Raw genomic sequence first — 27,903 nt, forward strand, 5'->3', positions numbered from 1 at the left:
CAACAGCAGCAGTAGCAAACACCTCTTAATATTCCATGTGTGCATGTGTGTGCGTGTGTGCTATAATTGAACGCTCAATTTTCGATATGAGACACAGTTGGCATTTGGAGCATAAGTGTGCCATGGAGAGCAGACGAAGCAGTAGACTCTTAGCTTAAAGCGATACGTATCTAAGAGCGTAGCATAAGAGTTTAGTTCTTAAGTTTCTTATAATTGAATATACTCAGCTATCGGGCCTTCCCCGCCCATCCAGCTGTCTCAATATACCCGCTATACACCCCTTAGATGCCAAGGCTCTCAAGCGCTATTCATGTATAAATATAATCTGATATAAATATATATTAAATATTTTTCCAAGTAGTGGCTAAAATGTTATTTACCTTTTAATGTCTATATTAACTTGTAGCATCTGTCAGTTCGTATGTATGTGTGTGCGCGTGTGCGTGTTTACGTATTGTGTGTGTTCCATATAAACATATATACATATATAAATATTTAGCTAACTGTTATAATTATTGTTATAAGAAATTTTCCATTTTGTAAGTTGTAAGTTACATAAAAAAAAAAACAAAACTGTGCGACAATTTTACTAAATATCACCCATTTTTATCTTCTTTTCTTTCCTTTTTATGTAACACTTGTTCGTGCTCTTTATAAAAAATGTATATGTATATATTTCTATATATATATACATGTTTTCACGTATATATAAATAATTGAAAACGAAAAAAAAAACATCAAAATTGGCAAAATTGGAAAACTGACAATAATTTCTTAAATCTTTTATTGAATTTTTTAATTTTTTTGCTTTTCAATTTTTTAAACCAAAATTCTTAATGCAACCCCTGCAACAAAACACAAAAATCAATTTAAAAAACAAACAAAATTAAATTCCTTGGCGTGTTGCCATTTCCGAAATTCCAAAATCTCCCAAATGTTCCCCACATTAATGAATGTTGTAATTGTACTTGCTCCTTTGGTGTCGATATCAAAAACCAACACCAATAAAATAAAACAAATTTTGTTAAATAAATGTTGTTGCTTTCGATTTCAATTTAAATTTCGTTTTATTTTCATTTCTTTTCGTATTTATGCGCTCGTTAAAATTTTTGAAAAAAAAAAAAAATAAATAAATAAACAAAAAAAAAACCAAACTAAATTTTTATTCAATGTGCCTGCTGCGTTTGTTACTCGTTACAAAAAACTGTTGCGTAATGTGTAACTTTGTTGCATTTACATCTTTATATATGTCACAATATATATATTATGACGCTCATATGGCCTGATTTTCGTACTCGGAATTAACTTTCTTTACCACTTCCGTTTCCGTTTCCATTTGCGTTTCCGTTTACATTTCCGTTCTCGTTCTCGTTTCGGACATTTTTCGGTAACTTTCGCTTGATTTGCATTATTGGCCAAACTTCTTTTTAATGCTATGGCTTTTACAATTTGATTTTCACACATGCCACTCTTCCATTTTGCTGCCTCTTTTGATACAAAAAAAAAATTAAATACAAAAAAAAAAAACGAAAAAAAAAAACAGAGCATCTAGATCGCAAGCTGTTCGTTGGCATGCTCAGCAAACAACAAACCGAAGATGATGTTAGACAAATATTTCATCCATTTGGCACTATAGAGGAGTGCACCATATTGCGTGGCCCGGACGGTGCTAGTAAAGGTAAGTACGCTCCCGAAACTTTTATTCAGTAACAGTATGTACTTAAATCAAGTTATTCAAATATTGCGTATACGTAACGTGTTGAGCTCGTTATTTGTTGTTTGCCAGTTTTCATTGTGTTGACGTTTTAAATAGTTTCCTATTTTATATATGTAGTGATAAACGAATCTATAATGCTATATACATGACTCCGGTAATTGCAAATAAGTAAGTTTTGCTAATGAAGGCGTGAGCGTACAAGAAATGAAAAGGCTGAAAGATGAATCGCTATACTTGAGTTATTTTACATGCTGAATTCATAAAATAAATCAATAAAATGCCGTTTAATAAGTGTCGAGAGGGCTTCAAAGAAGTTTCAACAAAAATTTTCGATGCGCTCAAAAGTATGCTACAATTTTTTCAAGACAACAGACAAAAGCTGACTGCTGCAATACTCACAGAATACAACAATCGACAGCAAATGATGTTGCCATTAGCTGCTAATGCCAGTTACTGCATCTCTGCACCTCTCTCACACACACACACACACAACATCTGGGCTTATGGCCTGCGCCTGCTTATGCAGGCAGTCAGATAAAATGCTGGCTGAATGGCCGGCCAGTTAACATTGTAGCAGCTGTGCAACGAGCCAAATAATCATCACAAACATAACCATAACAATTATACAGCTTGGCGAGCAGGCAGCGCATTCAGAATTCAAATTCGTGGCATACATAAAATAAAAATCGGGTAAACAGTTCAATTAAAGTTGTTTGCTTTTCCACAGCGTTGCTTGCAAGCTCACACACTGCCCATTTGCATTTATGTGAATGTGTATGGCTGCATATTTACACACACACACACAACACACAGTCACAGCGCAGAATAAACAACAACATCAAAGAAAGTATACACACAAAAAAACCGTTAGGAAAAAAGTTGCGTTTGTTTTAATATGCAAGCAACTTTTTAACAATAACATTTCATTTTATTATGTCAAAAGTTTTGGTTTTGCGCGAGCACAGAAACACACATACACTGCGGGCGAGTGTGTCCACACACACACACACACACACATGCATTTATTTTGCTTACATTTGCAACATTTGACTGCCGCTGTCGGCGTCGCTTATTGTTGTATGTTAATGTTTGTTATTGTTGTTCTTTTGTTGTCGTTTATTGTTGCCATTTTGATATGCATGAAAAGGCGCCTGGGCCAGCGCCTGTGAGCGAACAGCTGGGCAGCAAACGTAGTAGGCGTGGCACCTGCCAAGCGACACTTCCATGCAGATTGTTTGCATTGAAGCTTTTTACTTTACTTTTGGGCCACATTAGAATAACAACAAACAAACTGAATGCAAAAGAATAACACTAACAAAAAGAAATACATATTCAAATCTAGCCTTTTTAAAGCCAAAAATTGCTTACGCCCGGCACTTTTAAAGCTCTTGCCACCCCAGCTGCTCAACACTTTGGCTCTGATTGAAATCTGCAAATCATGTTATTATCATACAACATATTCTTAGAGGCTTATTGGCGCGCTAATCCAATCATTATCTAACAGCTAAATCAAATTTCTGTCAAATTCCCGAAGGATGAGCCAATAAATTTATGTTCAATCATATTTTGATGTAGCTCAGCCTACAAAAAGGAGGTAAAGTGAGGAAAATTGCAGGGCAGACGATGACAGCACAGCTATAAGAATAATTTGTCGAACTCTATTGTTGCTGTTACTGTTGCTGTTGGTGTTGTTGCTCGCCAAAGACAAGAGAAAACTTGTCGATGTCGCCCATCGACAGGGAAAAGTTCAAAGCCGCGAAAACTGTCAGTTGATGTGGTCTTGCGGTCCGTGCGCTTGCGGCTGTTGTGGCCTCTGATGGGCTCTGATGTGGTCTGATGTTGATGGCAATGCGAACATATCATTCTTCATTAAAATGCGCTTCAAAGTCAGTCAGGCAGCCAGGCAGTCAGCCAACGAAGTTTTTGGCGTAGTGACAGGGCGCTAGTCTTCTGTGTAAGTGCCAAAATCCATCAACGTCAATTTTTTCTCGCTGCTGCGAATTATATTCAAAGAAAATCAAGTCAGACCGGGGGAGGACGCCAGCGGATGGCAAATCAAATGTGTAAACGGCGCTAGCAAGTAATGAAGGCAAAGGACAAGCAAGAGTTGCCTGACTCGCTGACTGCCTGCCTGACTGACTCACGGACTGAATGACTGACTGAAAATGTATGCAAATGATGATGCATGTGGCAGCAAATGTGGTGAATGTGGAGGCAAGAGCAGAAGCAGCAGCAGCAGCAGCAGCTCGAGAAGGGGACGAACAACAATAACAGCTGGGCGGACGAAGGCAGCGGGTGCTCGACGCCCTGTCTGACAGGCAACAGGAATAAGCGCAACCATCATGTTAAATTATGCAAATTCGATTTCAGTGAGTGAATGAAACGAAACGAAACGAAACGAAACGAATGAAGCGGGTCGAGAACTGACTTTGAAACTTTGCCCAGCCCCAACAAAACACAAAGCATGTGGTTGCCGAGACTAACTGACTGACTGACTAACTTGGCTAACTGGCATGGGACGGGCACACACACACATGTGCTGTGGTAATGCAAAAATTGTACAGCTTGACAATGGCTCAGGCCGAACATGTGTCAGCCGCTGCAGCAGACAGCAGGCCGTGCAGGCAGACGGGCAGACAGACAGACAGACTAGCAGGCAGGCAGGCAGGCAGGCAAGTCGGGCTCATTTGATTAGAATATTCATGCATGCACTTCATTGTCATCAAGGCGAGCAGCTGCCGTCGTGTCATCTGCGCAATCAACACAATTGTGCAGTGCAGCGACAAAGAGAAAGAGAAGGGGAGAGAGAGAGAGAGCGGGAGAGAGAGAGATGGCGTGTCAATCCCACCTCGACTGCACTCTTTAGGTGCCTGCAATGATGGCGGTAATCAAACTTTCTATACACGAGCAACAACATCCATCAAGTGGCAAGCGGCAAGTGGGAGTGGCTGCGAGGGAGTCGTGCTGCGAAGCATTTGCATAAGTAGCAGCAGCTATGGCAGTGGCCTCAGCTACTGCTGCAGCCCTGACCGAACGAATCCTGTTGCTGACAGGCGGCTGGCATAAGTTGACGTCGCCCGTTTGTTTGTGGCCGGGTGGTCCCTGGTCCGTAGTCCGTGGTCCGTGGCTTTGTTGCAGTCGGCATTGAGGCGGGAATTCAAACATTAAGCCTTGCCACTTGGCTCGGCCCACCTTCGAGCTGTCATTAAGTAATTGCATCACACGCACTTACACGGATGGGCATCAAGTGGCCAACTGACGGACAGCACTGATTGAGCACTAGACTTGAGTCTAATTACAGCTTGGCACTAAGACAAATTGCTAAAGTTGCCTTAAAGCTGAAAACAATGGGAGACAGAAGAGAGTTAAGAGTAGAATCTAAAAAGAGTTGAATATAATTTTTCTTTTTGTATATAATTTCAAGAGTTTGCCGTAACCGTTACTAGGCAAAAGCACAATTCTCTGCAGCTAATTTACTAAAACCGCATTAAACCCAACTGAGCCGCACGCGGCGCAGCACCTGAAGCACCTGAAAGTTAAAAGCAGCCACATAAATCAGTTGTAAATTGAATTAAAACGCTGTTTACACCCAAAATTAATTTGAAATGTCTCGCTTTGTCAAATTAAGTTTTAATTGACGTAAAATGCAAGCTGCAGAGACAGACAGAAGGACAAAGAGACAGAGAGACAGTGAAAGAGAGAGGGGCTTGGGTAGGGGGCACTGAGACAGATTCCCTAGAAGCAACTTGTGTGCAGCTGACATACAAAAACAAATTTCAATTAATACCACACACATACACTCCTATCACACACAGATGACAACAACAACAACAACAGCAATATCAGCGTATGCTCGTCATAAAGTCGACTTGCATTTCTCATGCATTGTTACAGCCCCTCTCAAAAGCATCGGCCACCCCATAAATGCGAATAATTAATGTGACATATTCGGCGTAATTGAAGCAGCTATGCAGCAAATACAACCGCATGCATTCCACATGCGAGTGTGCGTGTGCGTGTGCGTGTGCGTGTGGCTGCTCAAAGCATTCCCAAAACTGCAAACGCATGCTGCATGGCAACCGGCTGGCTTGAAAGCGTTCCAGCTGCGCTTGAGGCCAGCTAATTGAATTTGGCGCATTGCTGCGCAGCGGAACGAGCATGCGGCTCCTCGCTTTGTCAGCCAGCTTTGCCAAAAGTATGCAGCAACAATTTGTTTCGCTCGCACGGGCTACTTGAATGTATTGCCAGCAAAAAACAGCAAAAAATAAGCGAAATTTATATAACGAGGTAGCGAGCTGCGTAATTGCTCTGAGAGCTGTGCACAACAAAACTTTCTTAATACCTTGCAGCGGCAGGCAGGCAAACACAAATGCTTTTTGCCAACTTTCCAATGACAGTTTAAGCTGTTTTTGTCGTGGCCCAAACTGAAGCCTGGCCTGGGCCAAGGCCTCGACCTGGTCTGCCACTGGCTTTCCTGATCCACTTGTTGTTTGGCCAACAATTTTTACAACTGACAGCGACGGCGGCATTGTGTCTTTCGCTTGATAGGCACACCAGCACACACACACACACACACATTTATATATGTATACTGCTTCTGCGTGAACTTCCGCCGTTGTCAACTCTGTCTCTTACATATCATCATTTCATTTCATTTCAATTTCAATTTATATGAGCAAAGTTTTATGAAGTGCATGTCATGCCTGCCAGTCGCTAGCCCTCCCTTGCCTCTCTCCATCTCTCTCTCTCTGCATTTATTAAATTTCATTTCATTTTCATGGCATAAAAACTCCGCTCATGTTTATTTTACAGCTCTCAACTACACTGAAAGTTCTAACAAGTGCTGATTGAGTGTTGAAAAACTGTCAAATAAATGTGCACAACAAAAGCAAGCGAAGCGAAACAAAACGAAAATGAAAATGAAACGCAATGAAATTGAAACAAGGCCGTCCTGCTGTAAAAACCAAATTGAATTTTACGCTTATGACGAGCCGAGCGAAGGCGATTTGCATTCAATTTATTGCATTTGACATAATGCTGATAAATGCTTAATCAAATAAATAGCATGATGCAACACTAGAGTAAAGTTGAGCTTAGCGAAATTACCATTCAAATAATATATTTTATTTAGTCTGCGCCGGCCAATGCTCTGTTGGCTAAGCACACCCCGGGTCATCGTAAAATGAGCGTTAATTAAAATGTAAGTTCCGGGACTTCGAGTTACTGCAGTCAATACACAGCCGCAAGTGTGGCACATAACTATTTATGGCGAACAGAAATATGAAGAAAAAATCTCGGTAATAATAATAATGTAAGTTGTGGCATAAGCTCATAAGTGCCATTTAAGCCAGTCGCCAGTTGTTGTTGCTGCTCCTGCTCCTGCTGCTCCTGCTCCGGCTGCTCCTGCTGCTGTTGCTGCCACAAGTCCTAGGCTGACTGCAAAATGGCCCACAAGCTGGAATTAAAATACATATCAAAAGGCGCAGCGGCAACTTTAGCCATAGACCAGAAAACCCCCAAAAACTTTGTCGTCCAAACTTGCTGCGATCCCTCTTGCTCTCCAGCTCACTCTCTTCTCTCCCTCCCTCTCTCTCTCTCTCACTCTCTCTCTGTTTGGCTCAGCTGTTTAATGCAGCTTAAATTTAATTGCAATATAGCCAAAAGTTTCATATAGAAAACTAGCAGCAGTGGCAGCAGCAGCGGCAGCGGCAGCACTCTTGGCGGCAGCTAATAAATTTTTATCACACACTCGCTCAAGCGACAGCCTTGACAAAGGCCTCGCCTCCTGCTTAATGCTAATTAACATGCAACACGCCCGAAAGCTATGCAACACATTTCAAAGGTCAAAGCAATTAAACGTATACAGAATCAGAGAAGGGGGGAGAGAGAGAGAGAGAGAGAGAGAGGGAGAGTGAGCTGAATTTCGGGACGACAAACAGCGACAAGGCTCATAAAAGCCACAATGTTTTCAACTTGTGCCAGCCAAGAGCCTGACTGAAACTAATATGCTTGTAGTTGTCGAAGTTTGAATGCCTTGCAATGCAATATATAATATATATATATATATATAAGCATACACATATATATGCCATATGTGAGACACAATTTGCTAAAAACTGAAAAGTTTCTCTGATAAACAGAAAACAAAGACAAATGGGGGAAAAATGCATAAGCTTTCAAATTTATTATGAATCGAGTTGAATTTTTTAATTTCAAAATGTATTTCCCTAACTTATTCACTTGTTTGTTTAAGTATTTAACAAGTCGCAAGCTCTGGCTGACCTTTTTACAAAGGAAACTCGTAAAAAAAAAATATAGAAAATATACAAAAAAAAATTGATAAGAAAACGCAGCAGATATTTAATACATGTCAAAGATTTTTGTGCCTTAACTCTTTTCCTCTTTAACATACATACATATATATACCAAATAAATTACTATATATGTCAGCTGACTTCTGCTCTAGCGCTGTGACTAAATCTCACACGGAAGTAACGGACTCTTTGGGGGCCAAGCGGGCCCAGCACGTAGCTGCCACAATTTTGTTTCATTATGTGGCAAAGTGGCAGCAAGTGTGCTTTATTAACACATTTCAACCTAATGCATGCATGTGTGGGTGTGTGTGTGTGTGTGTGTGTATTCACATTTATAGCACTGTGTGTGCATGTACATGTACATAACTTTTTTAATACCAGTCGGCAGTCGCCAGTCAGCAGTCGGTTGCTTGCCAAGGCTTTAGTTGTAATAGTTTAATAAAGTAGTAAAGCTGCGGAAATTAGATTTGACCGCACACCGGCATCGGGCGACCTCAGACCTGGCTCCGGCATAAAACAGAAGTCTGTGGGCCCAGCTTATTTCCGCCGCAGACAAACTTTTCACCAGCACAAGAAAAATAAAGAGAACATTATACGAGTACGGGGCGAAAAACCCTTGTTTTGAGCTTTTTCTCCTGCCTTGTCAATAAAAATGTCCAAAAAGTTCTCTGTATATGCATGTGTGTGTGTGTGTGTGTGTGTGTGTGTGTGGAGCCTAAGCATTAACTAAAAGTCGCTTGAAAAGGGTTCGTCTTGAGCAGAACTAATAACATAAATATATATAGAAAGATACATGTATGTATGTGAATCTCTGTATCTGTGTGTGTGTGTGTGTGTGTGGCATAACTCCACAGTTTGCCGTTTGGCTAAATTTAATTAACTCACTTGAGCGCATTCTGTGTAATAGGAGCTTATCAGCCATGAAGTATGGCACTTTGGATATATGTTTCACTTGAAGGAATTATTGAAAAATTAATGCAATAAGCGATAGAGGAAGCTTCTGCTGCCGCCCTCACCCCAAGCCATCAGCCACCGTCCCCTTCTCCTGCTTGAAGGGCACTCAGCTCTGCAGCTGTATTGAGCGCAATTAGGCGAAAATGAAATTGACAGCCAAGCTTGGATATAATGGATATTGATGTGCAGACACACACACGCACACACACGCACACCCACACACACGCACACTTAATGCCTTATTGTGTTTATGAACAGCTGCCGCATAAAGGTAGGCTTTAATTTTTGCTTATTTTTTAATAAACGCCTGCCGCCTTATTTAGTGCCGAGGGGGAGGCGGACCGAGGGGCTCTCTCTGTCTTGCCACCTGTCAGCAGCACATATTTTGTTATTATCAGTTTAGGCAGCATAAGTATATACCACACACAGACGCACCCTCACACACACGCACACATATTCTGAAGCTCATTTTCTAGCTCATTGCCAGAGCGAGTCGAGCTGGGGCAGGACATGCGGCAAATTAATTTATTCCACTTTTGTTGTTAGACAATATCCTTTTGACTTGAGCGTAACGGGATACGAGGCAGCAACCAGCAAGCCGGAGACGGCAGCCAGCAGCCAGCAGCCAGCAAGGCTAACAAGCAGCAGCCGTCGCGCAGCCATTTAATGAAAATGAAAATGTCTAAAGGCATCAGCAGCCTGTGCGCCGCTGTTATCCTTTTCCCCCAGCCCAAGCAGAGAATGAAGCAAAATAATATTAAACCAACTAGCGGCAGCAGCCACAACAACAACAACAACAACAGCATCTGCATCAAGTGTCGACAGGCAACTTACTGAGCTGTCAGAGTAGCTGGCCATAAAGCAAATAATAATTTGATATTTGCGCTTCAAAAACACGAGCACAAATGAGGCTTAAAGGTTCTTGAGCAGCCACTTCTATATGCATAAATACTTAAGCCTAGGGAATTTTAGTCTTAGCTAAAACCATTATCAAATTCAACTAATTTCTGTGATTTATATCGTATTAATTTATTGAATTCTCTTGTCTTTTTAGGTAAGTGCACTAGGCTTCATCCTTACAACAAGACACGTGCTCCACGTGGCGGTAAGCAGTTGTCCTACAATATGCAATATATATATCATAATACCCTCCCCATTCGGTATCCACTACCAGAGGCAGAGAGAACTTCAGTTCAATTCACTTTTAACACACGTAGCCCACGGCTGGCCACAACAAATGCGAACTGCGAAGCCACATTGACAGCCAATGCTGCATAATAATGAGTGAGTGAACAGGAAGAGCTTTAATGATAGCTCCCACACACACGCACACAATGTCAACTGTAGGCCTGTGTCAAAGAGTTCGCATTGGCTAGCCACAGGACGATTGCAATCGCAATAAATAATCTGGCATTTGCTAGGCCATGGAAATTTCGCACATGAGAGTGCATAAACAAGATTATGAGCGAACGACGAGGAAAATGCATTTTCTCGTCTTTGTGAAAAACATGTGTAGAAAATTGCCCAAGACTCTGAGTCGAGTTGTAGCGCTCTCTATTTGCTGTCTCTATGCCTATGCCTGGGCACTCAATCAAAAATCACATTTCCGTGCTGTTGGTCGGCAATGAAAGCGCACGCACACGCACAGGACAAAGAGAGAGAGGGGGAGAGTGGGGGAGAGCGGGAGAGCAATTGCCATGCGGCAGTCGCATGCGAAGCAAATGTAATTAAAATTCGATATACTTGTTTTCACCCCAAAAAAAAGAGGACCCCAGAGACGAAGCGAGATGACAGCGATGCTGCTGAGTGAGGGCCAGTGTTGAGTTATACAAACACCCTAACAGCATGAGCAACCACAACACACACACACACAGGCATATGCACATGTGTGGATTGAGATTTCATACATCATCATCAGCATCAGCATGATCATCATCATCATCCATTGGCAACAATATTTGCCAGAATTTAAACTTCAATTTAAATTTTTGGTCAGATTTGCACGTACTCAACGCTTCGTGTGCTTTTGTAATTGCATGCACACGCACACACGCACACTCACACACGCACACACACATATATACATATATATTTCATGCAAATTGATGTTGCTTTTAGCACACACAAAGGGGGACCTGGTCATATGGCTCAGAAAAATAGCTGCTGCTGCTGCTGCTGGCGCATTTGGTTTGTTGTCTGTGCTACTTTACAGCTGGCCAACAATGAAGATTTATAAATGCATCACACCCACAGCCTCGCTCCCTCTCATTCTCTCTCTATTGCTATCTCTCTTGCGCTCAGGCAACATGTGGCAGTCTACTTTAGCCTCTGTCAAGTACTCTGTATGGCATAATAGCCATAAATTAGGGTAGAACAACGATTTGGCAACAACAATAGAAATGAGGGCAGCTCTCTGCGAGTGTGCGTGTGTGTGTGTGTGTGAGTGTCCATATATAGAGCGAGAGGTCGTTGATCATTGGATGATGATTGCAATCATCCTTTTGGCAGGAGCAGCAGATTATGTAGAGCTCATGCAAGCGTTCATAATAAAGGCAATGTCCTTTGATAAAAGATGAAAGACTGAAGCAGAGGAAAAAAAAAAGTATATTATGGCAAAAATATGTAGATACATACATAGATGCTAGATGGAGAGATAGATAATTAAATGATAGAGATAGAGAGAGATATATCTGATATCTGTTTCATATCGCACAGCATAACAATTCCCATGGCAACTCGAAAACTTTTAGGCAAAGCACACATACATACATATATAAATGTACAGAAATGTTGCTCTTCAGCATGTATATGTATGTATGTATTTCATAATTCGCAAAGTTGTTGGTTAGTTATTGTATAACTTGTGCCAATCAGTAAATGAAATATATTTTAGCTTCTGCTCAAATTAAATAAACGCCATAGAGCGGCAACAGCAACAACAGCAACAGCAACAACAACAACTCAAGCGCATAACGTAATAAAATTCAATATCGCTTTTAATTGCATGTTTCCCAGGCAACAGCGACAACAACAACACCAACAACAACAACAATTGACAGACATTGTAAGCCCCATTGCAAGCTGAGCTGTTGAGTTGCGGCTGGGATTTCAGCGGGCAGGCATCAAAGGTGTGGGCGTGGCAGCATGGTTGGTTGACTAACTGGCTGACGGACTGGCTGGCTGTCTGTCAGGCCACTTATATAAGCCAGATAGCAGCAGTTGGTGCCCAACCTGTAATTTAGCAAAATGTTATGTAAACTTTAAATCGAGTTATGCATTTTAATTGGTTGTTGTACAATTTGCAAGCGGCACGTTTTGTTTGCCACATCCACACAGGACACGAGCAGAGCGCATATTATGCATATGGATTCATGGATCCATGAATTGAAATACGAGCACACATTGCGTGCTACAACAGCAACAACAACAATTGCCTGTTATATTTTTGCGTAATGCATTTAAAATGCAGCTGAAGTTCGCTTGGGTATATAGATTTTAAGAGGATTTTCCAAGCTCTGGCAACAATTAGAAAACTGAAATTTAATTGCACAGACTTTTGGCCAAGCAGAAAAGGAAGCTCTACGTATAGACATGCACTTGATTAACTTTAAACTGGGCGAGCATATTTGCTAGCCTCAATTTTCTTTAGTTTTTCTTTGCCTTCTCTGGACGGACAACAATTTGGAGATGTTTCGTTGCTAAGGCTTCCGGACTTTTGGCTCAAACGCAGGCGGCCAAGGCGTGTAGCGCATCGCAGCGCAGCTTAAACTTAATCTAGCTCTTGGCTTAATTGCTGCCACTACCTGAAAATTGCACCCAAAAGGCCAACAGGCAGTGCGGCCAACCAGACGCAGCCGAAGACGAGACGGACTCCAGAGTCTCTTCTGCTTTAGCATTTGCCTCGTCTATCGCCTCTGCGGTGCCCACAGCGCTAACTCATTTTAATGATGCTTCGCCTCCCGCCCTCTCCTGCTCTCTCTTCGTCTCTCTAGCTGGCAGCTGCTGCCGCCGCTGTCTTAAGTGCAGCAATGTCGTCTTGTTCTAGCCCTGCGCCTGCCCCTGGACTCCTGTATCGGGGCAATTATGGCCAAGTAGCTGTGCTTACATGTGGCCAAATTGTTGTGGTCGCCTCACGGGCGCATTAAAAATGAATAATGTGCGCGACTTGGGCGCACAATTTATGCACTAGCTGCCAGCTGCTGCCACTCCTGCCACTCCTGCTACTGCTGCTGCTGCTGCTCCTAGAGGCCAGTCTGCTGTTGGCTTTACCTTTTGGGCTACTAGTTGCCCTTTTCAATCATACAAATCCATGCAATCAAATTCCGTTGCGCAATACAATTAGCTTGGGCCCCCGCCTGGGCTCAAATAAAACAAAACCAGCAGCAGGAGCAGCAGCAGGAGCAGCAGCAGGAGCAGCATCAGCAGCCGAGGCAAGAAAATGTTTTGGGCGCGCACTTTATTAGGCTTAAAGCGTATTGTGCTTACCTGGTCCCAGGCAGCAGCTCGTGGACCTGGACTCTGGCAGCCCTTGCCATGTCCTTACGCTTTGATGTTCAAGTTAAGCCGAGCTAAATTGATTTTTCTTGGTCTGCAGCGAGTGGATCCGTTTGCTATTCCCTGGCCACACACACACACACACACAGCCAGCAATAAACTTCAAATGAAGCGAGCCGCTATTAAGTTATGCGGCTTTATTTGCGCAGCTTTGCTCTGTTTGCTGCTAAATAAGTGCACAAATAAATCGACCCAGACTTCTACAGGGCAAGGCAGCAGCCAGGACAATAAGTGCGGCAAATGCGAGATGCTTAAAAGCAGGTATTCCGTGCAACTAACGCGGCTAATCCAATGGAGGATTTGTCTCTACAAGCGACATCTATTGCCAATTCAATCTGAATAAAATAACGGAATTTGCTTGCAGTTTTTAAATATTTATTATTGAGGCAGAGCTATGCATTAACTGAGACTAATTTATTCATTTGATTGTTTAGCTATGAGACTTGATTTTAGGCTTTGTTTATGCTTGAGGCTTAGCTGAATATCCAATCGGAAACTGGCCTAAGATTATTTATGATTTATAGAGCTTGATTTTATATATTTAGTGAGACTTAGGTAAATTATTTTTATTATTTATCATTATAATAATTCATAATTTATTAATATATTTAATTTATTTTGTTATTAAATAGATTTGTATATTATTATTTTATTTCCTTTTTATCTTTCAGAATATTTTTGTTTATTATTTTTTTATATTATATTATTATTTACTTTATTCATTTAATTTATTGAATTGAATACTAGTTTTTATTCATTATTTATTTATTTATATTTACTATTTATTTATTTTTTATTTAATTATATTTAGCTTATAGTATTTCTTCACTTCATTTCTGTGTCTTATCCTCGTCCCTTGCTCCTTCAGCATATTTATAGCTGAACTTCTTGACTGCTGCGCAGCCAGTCACCCCTCAAAACTCTCTTAACCTTTTTCCAATTTCAGTAAGTCGCTTTAATAACACGCGTTCCTTTATAGCTAACACCCCTAACACCCGACCGAGACCCAACTCCAACTCCAGCCCCAACCTCAACACCAAACCCAATCCAAACTCTATCTCTCCCTCTCTCTCTCTGTGGCTAGTTGCATTTGACTTTGCGGTTTGACGTTGTTGCGTTGCCTGATGTTGTTGTTTTTATGTATTCCTTGTTTTTGTTGTTTCTCTCTCTCTCTTTTTATTTATTTTTTTTTTTTGACTGCAACACACGCAACAGCTTTTGTTCACACTTTCGCTTGGCAAAACAATTTTCCTGCTGGCCGGGGCACCAAATCAGAAAACCTGCAACCAGCCGAGTGTAGCTGTTGTTGTTGTTGCTGTCGTCGTTGTTGCTGTCGTTGTTGTTGTTGTTGCTGTTGCTGCCCCGCATGCATTGCGGTTTCTGTTGCATAATTATTATGTTGCGGTTGCAGCCCCACCGATCCCGAGTTGAATTTGTTGTTGATGTTGTTGGAAAAGCATTTACCTTGTTTGTGGTGCGTTGAGCGCCGGCAAAAACTGTTGGCCAGGCAGAAAGCTGAAATTACTTTGGTTTGAGCGGCTTTTAAATCTTTGCTGTGCGAGTTTATTTAGGCGTCTGGTTTTACGCTCTTTCCCCAATCGCCCAATTCCCAAACCACATGGCCTCGCATTCGTTAAGCTTTAAAGCGTATTTAAAGTCTGTCCCTGCCGTTGCCGTTGCCGTTGCCAAATTGTGTTTGTAAATGGCTGTTGATTGAGGAATTCGTAACTAATTGTATATGCCAAGGAAATGCTGCTTATGTAACGCAGGCGAGGCGAGTCTTGCTCCGCTTCCTTCGATACATTTTAATCCCTTTCTATAACATTGTAGTGGCTCGAACAAAAAAGGGTTAACAGCCCATCAGTCAGCCCGAATCGTTGCCCGACGGCATCCTTCGACCGATCCTACACACAACAAAAGGGACACTTTTACGTATAAGTCAACGAAATAGTAAATAACAAGTGGAAGACAACAACTGGAGACGGCAACTGGCAACTGGCAACTGGCAACTAAACAAGAGCAACAAAATTTTTTGGCTGCGCTTAACAAATGTTACACAAAGCGTCGCATCAGACGGACAAACAGACGGACGGTTGGACGGCCGGAGGACAACAACTGAGCCTGACTATTTGGCCAACTGGCTGGTTGACTGCGTCCGTCCTTCGAGTCCAACTACAGCTGCTCTGCTCTGCTGCTGCTGCTGCTGCTGCTGCTGCTTCTGTTTGTGTCATTTGTTAAAGAGGCTTGTCAACATGCCTTATAACAAGCCGGCTACGGTTTGCTCTCCAACTGTATCTCTGCTTCGCCTGTAAAGTGGCCGATGGCAGTTGAGTCTTGTCCAACTTGTGGGTGGCCCAACCCAGCCCAAACCAAAAAAAAAAAGCCGAAAGCAATAATATTTTAGCTTTTGTTATAGGTTTTTCAAGCTGGCAACAGCAGAGCGCAGCGAACGCCTGGCTGTTTGTATTTTTGTAGCATACTTTTGTGCATTATTTGCCAAGCACTTGCAGAAAAGCAGTCGGACTTGGCTTTTCAATTTGCCAGCCGGGGGAGACATTCTGTTTGCCTGTATACACAAAATATTATATTCTTAATTGGTGTTTATTGTGTGTCACACACACACGCACACAAACACCCACACTTATTTGTATTGTAAAGGCCAAGCGCACACATTCACACTTGGAGACGTTACGCACTCGAGAGTGCCATAAAAATGTCAACGCTGCATTCTGGCCAAGTATTAAATTGTTCGAGCCACAACAAAAAGCATAGACAACTTGCCTTTGCCTTGTTCAAATGTAATTTGCAGCTCGCCTTTATCTACATATATATGTATGCTGCTGTTGTTTTCTTTTTTTTTTCGAAGCACATCCCTGCGGCCAGAGCAAATGCAATGCCAGCTCTGAATGCTTGTCCAGCTGCTCTTTTCATATACATATACATATCTCTATCTCACTCTCTCTCTCTCTCTCCCGCTTCCTCTCCCTTGTTTGGCTCGCAGGCAAATTTCATTCAAACAAAAAGTTTTGTATCTCTCTTGCGGTGCATGCGACTGTATGTGTGTGTGTGTGTGTGTGCGGTAAATTGCTTATGAAATTGCAATTTGAGCTCACTCTGTATATGCTGGTCACTGATTTTTATTTAATTTCGCCTACGGATGCCACAAAATATGTATGTGTGGCCACACCCACACACACACACACATACAGTGAGTGCAAAATGTATTACATTACATGAGACACACGGCATAAATTTCAACTATTTTGCATATTCAGTTCAAGTGGACAGCTGAGCCATTCACTCACTCACTCACTCACTCAGTCAGTCAGTTTGACAGTTTATCAGTTCGTTGGGCAATAAAATGTATTATGAACTAAATTTGTATGGACAGCCCGAGCTCGAGTTTCTTTCATTTCATTTTTGTTTTTTGCCAAATGTTATTAACTGTTGTTGCAAATCCTGGCTAAATCCATTGGCTCATGCCGGCTCTGTAGGCTTTCGCAAAAACTTTTTACCTTTTGTTTATGTGCTAGCCAAAAACTTTTTTGCTCTCTCCCAAATCAAGAATAATGGTCCCATTGCAGATTCCAGATAGTCTACGTGTGTGTGTGTGTATGTGTGTGTGTGTGTGTGTGAGGCAATCTCATATGTGTGTGCTGTCTTTTTGATTTGTATGCAAAGTGTTAAGGTTCATGCTAAGCCAAAAAAGGAGTTCAATTTCAGCATCTGCTTCAGCTCCAGCTTCAGCTTCAGCTTCAGCTCCACTCGTAGCACAACGAAGGAGAGAAATTGGCTTGTTTGTCTTTTGCAAGTTGAGTCTATTTGCAATTGTAGTTGACCATATTGATAAGCTTCCACAGACTTCATTAGAGACATGCGCTGCCCAACAAACTTGCGTGTGGGTTAAAGTTCAAGCCGAAGTCATAAATTGGGCTTCAATGGATTTGTGGCAACAACATCATATATCAATTCTGGATTGGAGTTCGCTTAAAGCTGCGCAAATTGATGAGAAGAAACTCGGCCTGAACTATGACAAAGACATATGAAAAGATTTTAGTAGTAGTTATGAAGTTCTTAAGGTGTTTTCTTACTCTTCCCTTCAATATAATTCAGTCAATTTTCCATATTGCCAAACACAACATGCAACAATACGCAATCAAAACTCTGTTTAAAGCGATTTACTATGGGTCTGTTGGCCAAAGTTAAAGCAACTAATTCGCTTTTGCCAATCTCATTATTTGGACTGATATTTTTTTGCTTTATTTTTATTTGAAGCTTGTTTTTGTTGTTGCTGGGATATGTTGACCATGTTGTTTGGCTGAGTTTATTTGATTTTTGCTGCGGCGGTACGAAAAATGTTGTCCATTTATGGTAAAATGCATTCAACTGTGAGTGTCATGAGGCAAATGCAATTTGCAGAGCTGCAATTGCAACAGCAACAGCAACAGCAACAGCAGCAACAGCAACAGCAACAACTGGTGACATCCTTTGCGTATGGCATTACCTTGTTTGTGTGTGTGTGTGTACATATAGTTGATATGGTTGTGCGTGCATGTGTGTGTGTGTGTGTGTGTGTGTGTGTGTGGCTGGGCTCATCATTGGTGCACAGTGGCACATGCATCAAACAAATTCGATAGCGTTGCTTTCTGGCTACTGGCCAAGGCTGCTGCCGCATAATAAGCGTAAACGTTGGCTAACAAGATTCATGCAACGCTGTTGTGCCCCGGAGGCAAACATGCAATGGCCATCAACGTGTCCTGTCCAACGTCGTCTGTCCACTTCCATACACACACACACATACACACAGTCAAGCGTCGACGCGACTGAATGGCAAATTGCGAATTGCGAACGAAGCGCGCTTAATGCAACGTTGTTGCTCGGTTGATGTTGCTGCTGCTGTTGCTGCTGCTGCTGCTGTTGTCAGCTTCGTTGGGGCAGCGATTGAAAAATCCCACTTGGGCGTTTTTAATTGGATTTTAAAATACTTGTCCCATGCAGGCTGGCCAGAGAGCTACAGCAGCAGCAGCAGCAGCAGCCAGCAATGACCATAGCCATAACACGAGCATCAACCTCAGCTCTGCCACCTCCTGCCCCTCCGCCCCTCAGTTGCTCTCAGCAAGAACATATCGACCAGCAGACGTTGGTCAGCAGTCAGGGGCTCAACACGCTCGTTATCCTTGTTTTCTGATGCTGCTGCTCCTGCTGCTGTCCCTCCTCCTGCCGCTGCTCCTGCTCCTGCTTCTGCTCCGGCTGCTGCTGCTGTGCACAATTTGGTTACGTGTTTGACCTGCGGCGATTTTTCATAGCAGAGCCCAGTTTATATTTTTTGCTGCTACTGTTGTTGTTGTTGTTGTTGTTATGGTGGTGGTGGTGTAGAGCCCATACATTAATGGCATTGCGAAATTTGTATTGCAAATGTCACTAAGGGTCGGCCAAATGAATCCCAGCCATAAATATAATCACATGTGTTTTTCCTTACCACAAACACAATCGCCCAGCTTTATTCGCATGCCACGTGAAATGCGGTGCAGAAATTGTAGATCTATATCCCCGCTTAGCTGTTGCCCTCTCCTGCTGTAATGTGGCAAGTTGAGTTTCATTTAAATGAGAGCTTTGACTTCTTCGTCTTCGGCATAATTATGATCATTAGCATATTTGATTAAAAAGTCTCATTAGGATTTGAGTAGGGAGCCCTCGCTGCATCAGTTCACGCCTCAACGGAAGTTGCTTAAGCATACAGCAGCGCAGCATGCAGACAGTCGAGAGTCGAGAAAAAGATTTTAATTTCAACTAATTGCCAAGTCGCTGTTACCTGGCAGGTAAATAGCAAAGCAGTTGGCAACTGCAGCATGCAGACGCTTAAGTAATTAAAGCTTGCACTTCGTTAGCTTTAAAGGGCGAGAGTCCTTGCCTGCTCCTGCCTGCCCGCTGCCTAATTGCAGCAAGTGTCCGGCTCTGTGCCTGATTGTATGTAAATGCAATCCGAATGTCTTCATGTCTCCGGCTCAAAGCAAAAGTTGTCTTTCAGCTCGGACTTTGCCTGTCTTTGGCAGGACTAATTTACTTTTAATTATTATAATGACTTCAAGTTCGACAAATTGGCCCTAATGCGAGTTAGTGCGTCAGCGCAGACAAATGACATCCTGCACAAGGTAAATAATCAACGCGGCACAGGACATCAGGAAAGAGTTCAGGCTGTCCATGTTTAATGAATGCTCAAGTACTTTAGGCTACTCAGGCTAATCAGTTGAGCACCTGGAGCCCTTTGACTTGACAAATGCCTCACGAGGCAGACAAATAGCTCACTGACTTCTGTCAGTCTTTGGTTGATTTATTAATATATGCTTTAACAATTAACGAAGGTGTCCTTTTTGGGCTCGCATAACTGCCAAAGACCACGGCTCGACCTTAGGAAAATATTTTTCTTCTACGCAAGTTATGCCAAGAACAACAAATTTCACATAAACAAAAGCAGGAAAAAAACAAAGAAAAAACAACACAAACAACACAAACAAAAGCCAAATAAAAAACAAGATGAAAAAAATGAACAAAAAGCACACAAAATCAACTTTGATTTAAGTTTACAAAAATGCTTAGCAATTGCTTTGCTTTTTTAGCTTTTGTTATATATTTTTGTCTTCTTTTTTTTTTTTTGGTGCTCGGCCTGGCATTCAGCAGTTTTTGTGCCTCGCCTCCGCCGCCCTTTTGAGCTCTTTTTCTGCGTCGCAATGTTGCTGGATTAACAGGCAACAAAATTTATATATTTTTGTATTTTTTATTGTTTAGCTGCGCTGATTCGCACACAGCCTCCACTCCCTGCCAGCTCCCTCCTCCTGGCCGGCCTGTGGGATTGTCCAACTGTTGTCTGCAGGGCGCAGGATTTTGTTGTCACTTCAACACACACACACACACACACAAAATACATATAAAAGCGAAACAAGTGCAAAAGTGGCAGCAGAACAAAAATCCACTTGAATTTTTTACACTGTATTTTTTGTACATTTGCAACACGATAAACAAAAAAAAAAAAACGGAGGGGAGCACAAAAAGAAAATAGAAACAAAATATAAAAATCTTGTTCCTGTTTGCACGCGAAATTTGCGCTTGTCTGCCTTACGGCTTGTCAGCTCGCATGTTGCACGGTTTTAGGCGGGATTTGTTACGCGCTCGCACTGCATGCCACATGCCACATGCCACATGCCCCGGCGTCAACTACAAAGGCAAAGGCAGCGGCAGCGGCAGCGGCAGCAACAGCCGGAGTCGCAATTTAGGCAGCGCCACTGCCTGACAAATAGATGGGCGGCTGAATGGTATTTCCCCTCCCCCTCCTTCTCCTGTTTCATTTTTTGTTGCTGTTGTTGTTTTCCTTCACTTGGAGGGTCTTAATTTTTAGCATTGTTGCTATTGTTGCTGCTGCTGTTGTTGTTGCTGTGTTATTTCCCCCAAAGCCCGAGTGAAGGTTAAGCTCTACGCGGAGATCAACTCTCAAAGGCCTAGATTAATTCCTAAGGGTTTCTGCTAGACTCTCAAACTGTGCGAACTTGCCTTAAATGGGTCTAGCTGACTTTTAAATACGGAAACATAATTTGTTTAATTGTTTAGGGCTGTTTAACTGCTTGAGTGAATAGTGGGAAATTCATCAAATATATGCTAGTCACGGTATCTGCTAGTCGCGCATACCCCAGCAAACCCACGCTCATTGCTTTTTGTAATCTTTTGTGGTTATTGCCTGTGTATTAAATTAGCATAAATGATTTTTAATAATTATACTCATGAAGCTGCGCTCATCATTGTGGCCTGGCCACGCCCACACTGCGAGCAGCTGGCGCACAAATTACAAAATAATGAGCGCCAAGTGCGATGATTTTTTTTTTATTATTATTATTTATTCTTCTCAATTTTTTTGTGTTGGTTTGAATTTAACATTCACCGTCCGGCCGACTATTATTTTTATATAATGGCTGCTGCGCCTGGCCTGGTGCTGCTCCACACTGGCATTTCATGGCACAAAATGTTTTTTAATTGCACTTAAAATTTTATTTAAATGCGACGCACACATGCGCCAGCTGGCAGCCAACGATTGCACACGATTCTTGTCATTCTGCAGTCGGCAAAGTCAAGAGGCTGAAGCAGAACTTATCTGAAAGGCTCTTGATAACGAGCATACATCGAGAAGAGTTGTACATATGTATGTATGTGTGTGTGTGTGTATACTCACTTAAATTGGATTGTGTTTGCTTTACTTTCAGGCTGCGCTTTCGTCAAATTCGGCTCCCAACAGGAGGCTCAGTCTGCAATAACCAATTTGCACGGAAGCCAAACTATGCCGGTAAGTGTCTATAACAAGATATATATATATACATACTGTATACTCTACTGAAGAGACTATGAATCAAAGTTCAGGCCTCAGTTTACATTCAATTCTTCAATTCAACAATTGAATTCGAATGGAAATTTAAGCTCTAAATTGAAGTGGAAGTTTTTATTTTTTATTTTTAACTTTTGCGCACTGCTGTCAATTCCCACGCCTCTTTGTATGTTAGTTGACCAAGTTTGACAAATAAAAATCTGAAACCTTAAATAATTTTTAAGCTTTCTTTTATTTCTCATACACAATTTTTTTCCATTTGTCATGAACGAGCGAGAGAGCACCGAACTAATGAAATTTCCAACCTGAAGTACTTAAGGAGCTGCCTTGTTGTTTGTTGTACAACAATCGTTGTTGTTGCTGTTGTTGTTGCCGTGGAAAAGTACTTAACAAACTTCATTTAAGCTTCAAGTGGCAGGCGCCCCAAGTTTCCTTTGGCCGCGTCTTAAAAATAAACTCGAATTAAATTAAATAGCGAGCACAAATTATTATTATAATATGCTCTCCGTGGCGCCACTTCAATGGGAAATCAGGAGCACACTCGGCTCTAATTTTCTCTGCAGCAAGAAAAATGAAAGAAAATAAAATAAAATAAAATAAAATAAATATACAAATCACAGCATCAAATTGTTTGACAACCGAGAAGCCGCCTAAAAGTTCTTTTTCTCTTTCTTACATTTTTCGTTTCGTTTCATTTTTCTCTCTTTTTTTTTTCTCTCGAGTCTTTGTGCAACGATTTTGTTCCGATGACTGACTTCATTATGCAGACATTTTGTAAGAAAATACCATATAACTACATATACATTTAAATGTATATCTGTGTGTGCGTGTGTGCTCTATGACAACGTTGCTCTGCTCTGGCCTCATCGCGGTGCGGGAATTATTTTTTCTTGTGCGAAAATAAATGAAATTTGCATGACACTTGAGTTATTTTGCACGTAAATTGCTTCTTTTGACAAACAACACAGGCAAATATACAAAACCAGTCAACGAGCGGACAGCAAGGGGGCGTGGCAGTCAGAGAGAGAGGAGGAGGAGGAGGAGGATTAAAGCAAACTGAAATGGTTGCCATTGTTGTATTTTTGGTGTTTACATCAGTGCAGCGAACAGTACGTAGCCAAGTCAACTCCATCTCTCTCTCTCTATCTGTCTCTTTCCATCAGAGTGCAGAGCCCTGCACGAGCATCCTGTCCGCTTGCCTCCTGTCAGCCTGCTTCAAGTTCGGGCGGCTGCTTTATTTACCACTCAGATTGTTGCCTGGCTTTACGCAAGGCGAAGGCGAATTTTCCATTTTCGGTTCATGTAGCTGCGTGCGTGTGTGTGTCTGTGTGTGTGTGAGTGTTTGAGTGTATCTATTTGCGTGCTGTGCCGCTCTACGCGCTTCTCAGTCGCGTTTCCCAACTCGTTGTCGCATTTAAATTCAAATTCAAATATTGTTGATGAAATTTGTTGCTTAATTTGCAATTTAGATGCGTTTTTAAACAAACGACCCGAGCCTCGCCTCTCTCTCTCTCTCTCACATTCACTCTGTGCCCCTCTGCTCCTCCACTCGTAGCCCTTTAGTCAAATCATGTGTTTACTTAGGCGGAACTTCTTGCTGATAATGAAGATGCTGATGATGCCGATGCTGCTCATGATGATGATGAGGTTGATGATGGCGCCAGTCGCGTAATTACAGCTGCCTGACGCCAACGCATAGCATTGCCTCGCCTTGCCTTGCCTTGGCCTGGCTTTGGCTTGGAAGGAATAGCAAAATCAATGCAACCATGCCGCAGGACAAGCACACATTTTTTCCCCTTTACAATAACACAAGTTTTCCGCTGGTAACACAACCCTAAAACGCTGACTTCAGGCGAGCAGGCAGGCAGGCCACCGCCCTTGCCCGCCCGCACGTATGAATTTGAAACTTCAAAAACATAGCCGCAAGTGAGGCGCAACTAGAGGCCAAAACAAATACGACGCAAATACAAATCCAAATGCAATCGAAATCAGGCAAACAGTCGCCGCCCGGGCCCTAAGTCAATTTCAATATTTCACAGAACGTCACATTTTACAGCTGATTGCCGTCAATCCGGCGAAAATCAAAGCATGTCCCGAGGGCGGCTATGTGTGCTCCAGAGATACAGATCCGAAGAGGCAGCTTCCAGCTAATGCAATGCTAATTTTATACTGCTTGTGGCTCAGGCACTTATTATTACTCTCCTGGTTTTTCTTTTTTACTATAAAAAAAAGAGACGGAAAAAACTCACACACACACACACGCTGACACGCAGTTCCATTTCCATTTAACATGCTCTGCTTGCTTTGCGGCTGTTTTCTAATTAGCGACTCACGAAAGTATGGCCCGCCCCTGCGAGGCGGCACTGCTGCAGGCCTACAATCAACTGCACTTCAGCCCGGCCGCTCTGACCTGCCACGCCCATGTCCATGTAGACGCCCACGGGCCGTACAGTTTAACAGCGACAGCTGCAATTTTTCACCTGGCCAATCTTCGAAGATGAGCAGATGCGCAGCACCCAGAACGCCCCCCAAAACGAGACGAAGCTGGCAAATTGCGAGCTAGCGTGAAGGCAAGACAAAAAAAAAAAAAAGGAGAACGGAGTGGGGCAAGAAAATGAGCGTAGCAATTTCTGTTACTTTTTTTTTGTAATTTTAAGAGCGCGTGTTTTTCTTCCTCTTCTTTCTTAGCTGCCTGCACATTAAGCATTTTAATGTCAGTTAGGCAGGTCGGCGTGTGTGAGGCTGGGGCTGTGGGTGGGCGGATGGCAACTGTGCGGCTGGCAAGTTGGCAGTTGTAATTGCAATTTGGCATTACGACTCGACGTCTGCTAGCCGGGTAGCCAGGTAGCCAGGTAATTAGCGCAAAACGACGCGCCAGCTGTTGTATAAAATTTTTAGTAGCTTGCACAAAAGTGCGCTACACTTTTGCTCCTGCATATATTAATTATACAATGGGCCGGAGCCAAATTGCTAAGTGCAACAACAACAACAACTGCAGCAGCAAAAAATTGATTGCCTACCTGCAGGCGTCAAAGTTGGCAGCAGCAGCAGTAGCAGGAGCAGACAAACCGCAAGTTAATTTCAAGCTTAACAAAGTTTTTTCTCGGCCTCCGCACCTCCGCTCGGACGCTGAGGCTTGGCTTTCAGTTTGATGTACCACAGAAAGCTTTTAAAAAATTTTTGATTACGCCAAACCTTAAGCAGCTTACGCCCGCCGCCCGCCGCCCGCCGCCCGCCGCCCCCGCACACGGCCAGACCAGCACTCATTAAAAAGGAATTTACAATCGTGCGACGAGCTGGCCAGCGTGGACAGTTTCTATTTGGGCCCGGCTCGGCCCAGCATGCACATTCGGTTTGGCCGCTGTTAATCCTCTGGCACTCAACATGTTATAAGTCGCTTTTAGTGCGGTTTTGCAAGCGTTTTCTAAACACACAGCCACAGGGGCATAAAAAAATGGAAAGCACTATTGGCAGCAGCTAGTCGACGCACTGAATACCCTAGCAGAATGACAGCGAAATAAAATCAGAAAATGTCCTGGCAAAAGTTTTCATTAACTATAAGCTAAGGTAGAGAATCATAAAAAATATGTATCCCTATCCACCTCAACCACGCGCCTTCAGCTAGTCGCATGGACCACACGCTGTGCTGCAGGGTATTAAAAAAGTTTACAGTTGTAAACAATAATTTCGTATTCACTCAACACAACATTCGCTTTTTTCCACACATTTGCATAAGCCGCTGATGCGATCTTTTTTTTTCTCACTCACGCTGTCGACTAGGTGAGTGTTGTGTGTGTGTGAGTGTGTGTGTGTTGTGTGTTGTGTGTAAATGCGGCTTAGAAGCGTGGGCGTGGCTGCTTGTTAATGAAAGCGCGCGCATGCATTAAAGCTGCTCTCAAAATGCTTTTGATTGGCGAAGCGCAAAAGCGCCCCGGCAAAAGCAAAAATGGCCATCAGCAGCTGCAGGGATTGACCAGGAGGCGGCGAGCAGGAGACCCGAAGGTGGACTCAAATACATAAATAAATATATTTTAAATTACAGCCAAAGTGACATAAAAACTTGAAGCGAAGAGTCGAATAAATTAGGCAATTAGCATTTTTTTTCTCCCTCTCTCTCTCTCTCTCTCTCTCTCTCTCTTCAGCTTCACTTCATTTTTTTGTTGTTTGCTCTTTCGCTGGGCAGTAATTGTTTGCACAGCCAAGTGGGGCGGGGCCCGACATTTGCATTTGCCAGCTGGTTGAAAGTCAACAAACTAACTGTTTGCTTAGATGAATTAAGAAAGCGAAAAGCGAGAGAGAGAGAAACTCTCTAACTGGCAAACTCCCTCTCTCTCTCCCACACCCACACCAACTCTGAGTCGAGCTAGGGCCAAGTTTAGGAAATGTGAAGCTGCCTCAAAGCACATCAAACGCAAAGTTCTGCAAATTAATAAGCGCGAATATGAGTCAAGCAGCGGCCGAGCGCCTTGCTTATTATATACAATGACAAGATTCCAGGGAAGGCTAAAAATACGCAAATGAGCAGCAGCATTGTCGCTGCTGAAGTGAGTCCGTGTTAAAGGCATTTCGGCTGCAGAGATTTAAAAATTGCTTGCGCTCTCGAGAGGAAGAAACACACACACACAGAGAACTAACAACAACAATAAAGCCAACGATAACAAGAACGACAGCACACACACACGCACACGCACACACATATCGGGCAAACAGCGAGGCGCTGCTGAGTTTTTCTACGGTTTTCTATTGTTCGCAGCTGCTGCACATTAGAAATTCAACTTCGTCTACTTTTAGGCGCTGAACAACAACCAACAACAACAACAACGAGAACAACCTACAACAACAACCAACAGCAGCCAAACAATGGCGTGTGAATTAAAATAGAAACACAGTCCGGGCGTCTGCTGGTCGACATCTTAACACAGCCAAGGTGCGAGGGCTGTGCGTGTGTGTGTGTGTGTGTGCGTCGGTGCTCAAGCGTTAAGACAGCCAGCGGCGCCATATTGGACGCCATTTTTGTCAAGTCACATTAAGCGCTGCGTCTGCCTGACGAAAATTGAACGCTTTCGCAAGACGCGAGAAAATTGTTGTATAAATAAAAGCATAATTGATGCGAGCCAAGAAACAAAAGCAAAAGCAGCCAGCCCGAGCAGAACACTTGGCGCTTGGCATATGTTGCGCCAATTCAGCCATGAGCCCGAGCGCAAACTATGCGGCCGCAGCAGCTGATGGACTAGGCGATGCCCTGTAAATGAGTTAGACTGAGAGTATGAGAGTCGTTGAACTTTCAGGCAATGCCAACTCAACTCTTGGTTTAACACACTTTTGATTGCTGGGTATACAAAACCGAACGAAAAACCGAAAGAAAAAGAAACGCAACCACTCGCGCACACAAAATTTGTTGCTTTTGCATATTTTACGGGCGCTCGTTTGGCTGAACGGACTGCGAAAACAGGTTGGCAGCGCGCATATCATTTTTGGCTCGTCGCAGCGTATTTACGTGCCGCGATGCGTTGGCATTGGCATTTTTCACTTCTTTTGCTGCTCAGCTTGAGTTTCTTTTATTGCCCCGCAAACGATGTGCGCCAGCCACCCCACTCACTCACTCACCTCCATCTCACTCTCCCTCTCTCTCTCTCTCTCTTTCTCTCTCTCTCTCTCTCTGTCTCTCCCGTGTGTTGTCAGCTTGCAGATTTCGTTCTCTGCTTTCTTTTTTCTTTATTTATTTTACTTTTTTTTACACATGACGATGTGAAATTAATTTGAAATTTAAATGCGCGTTTTGGCAGCTGCGAAATGTCTTTGATGATTTCGTTTGCCTTTAAACGGCATGTGCTACACGCATTTGTATTTGTGTTGCGGCGCTCGTGGTTGTATTTGTGTTTGTGTATTGGCATTGCTAGCGGTATCTCTGTTCGTATTTGTGCTGCATAATGAGCGTGCCGTGACAGCGAATTCCTCATTGCATATTTTCAAGGTGTCGCCCTGTTATGCCTGGA

General features: G+C 42.8%; 1 protein-coding gene across 1 annotated transcript in view; it reads left to right on the plus strand.

The window, feature by feature from the left end:
- Positions 1 to 27,903, plus strand: part of bru3 (CUGBP Elav-like family member bruno 3) — a 160,667-nt gene that overhangs the window by 80,254 nt on the left and 52,510 nt on the right. Inside the window, 2 exon segments of the mRNA XM_089259248.1 lie at positions 1,544 to 1,678; positions 21,789 to 21,868. Coding sequence (XP_089115374.1) covers positions 1,544 to 1,678; positions 21,789 to 21,868 — 215 coding nt within the window.

This window comes from Drosophila navojoa, chromosome 4, assembly GCF_054131105.1.
Source record: "Drosophila navojoa isolate 15081-1374.11 chromosome 4, UAZ_NAV_1.0, whole genome shotgun sequence".
Lineage (NCBI taxonomy): Eukaryota > Metazoa > Arthropoda > Insecta > Diptera > Drosophilidae > Drosophila > Drosophila navojoa.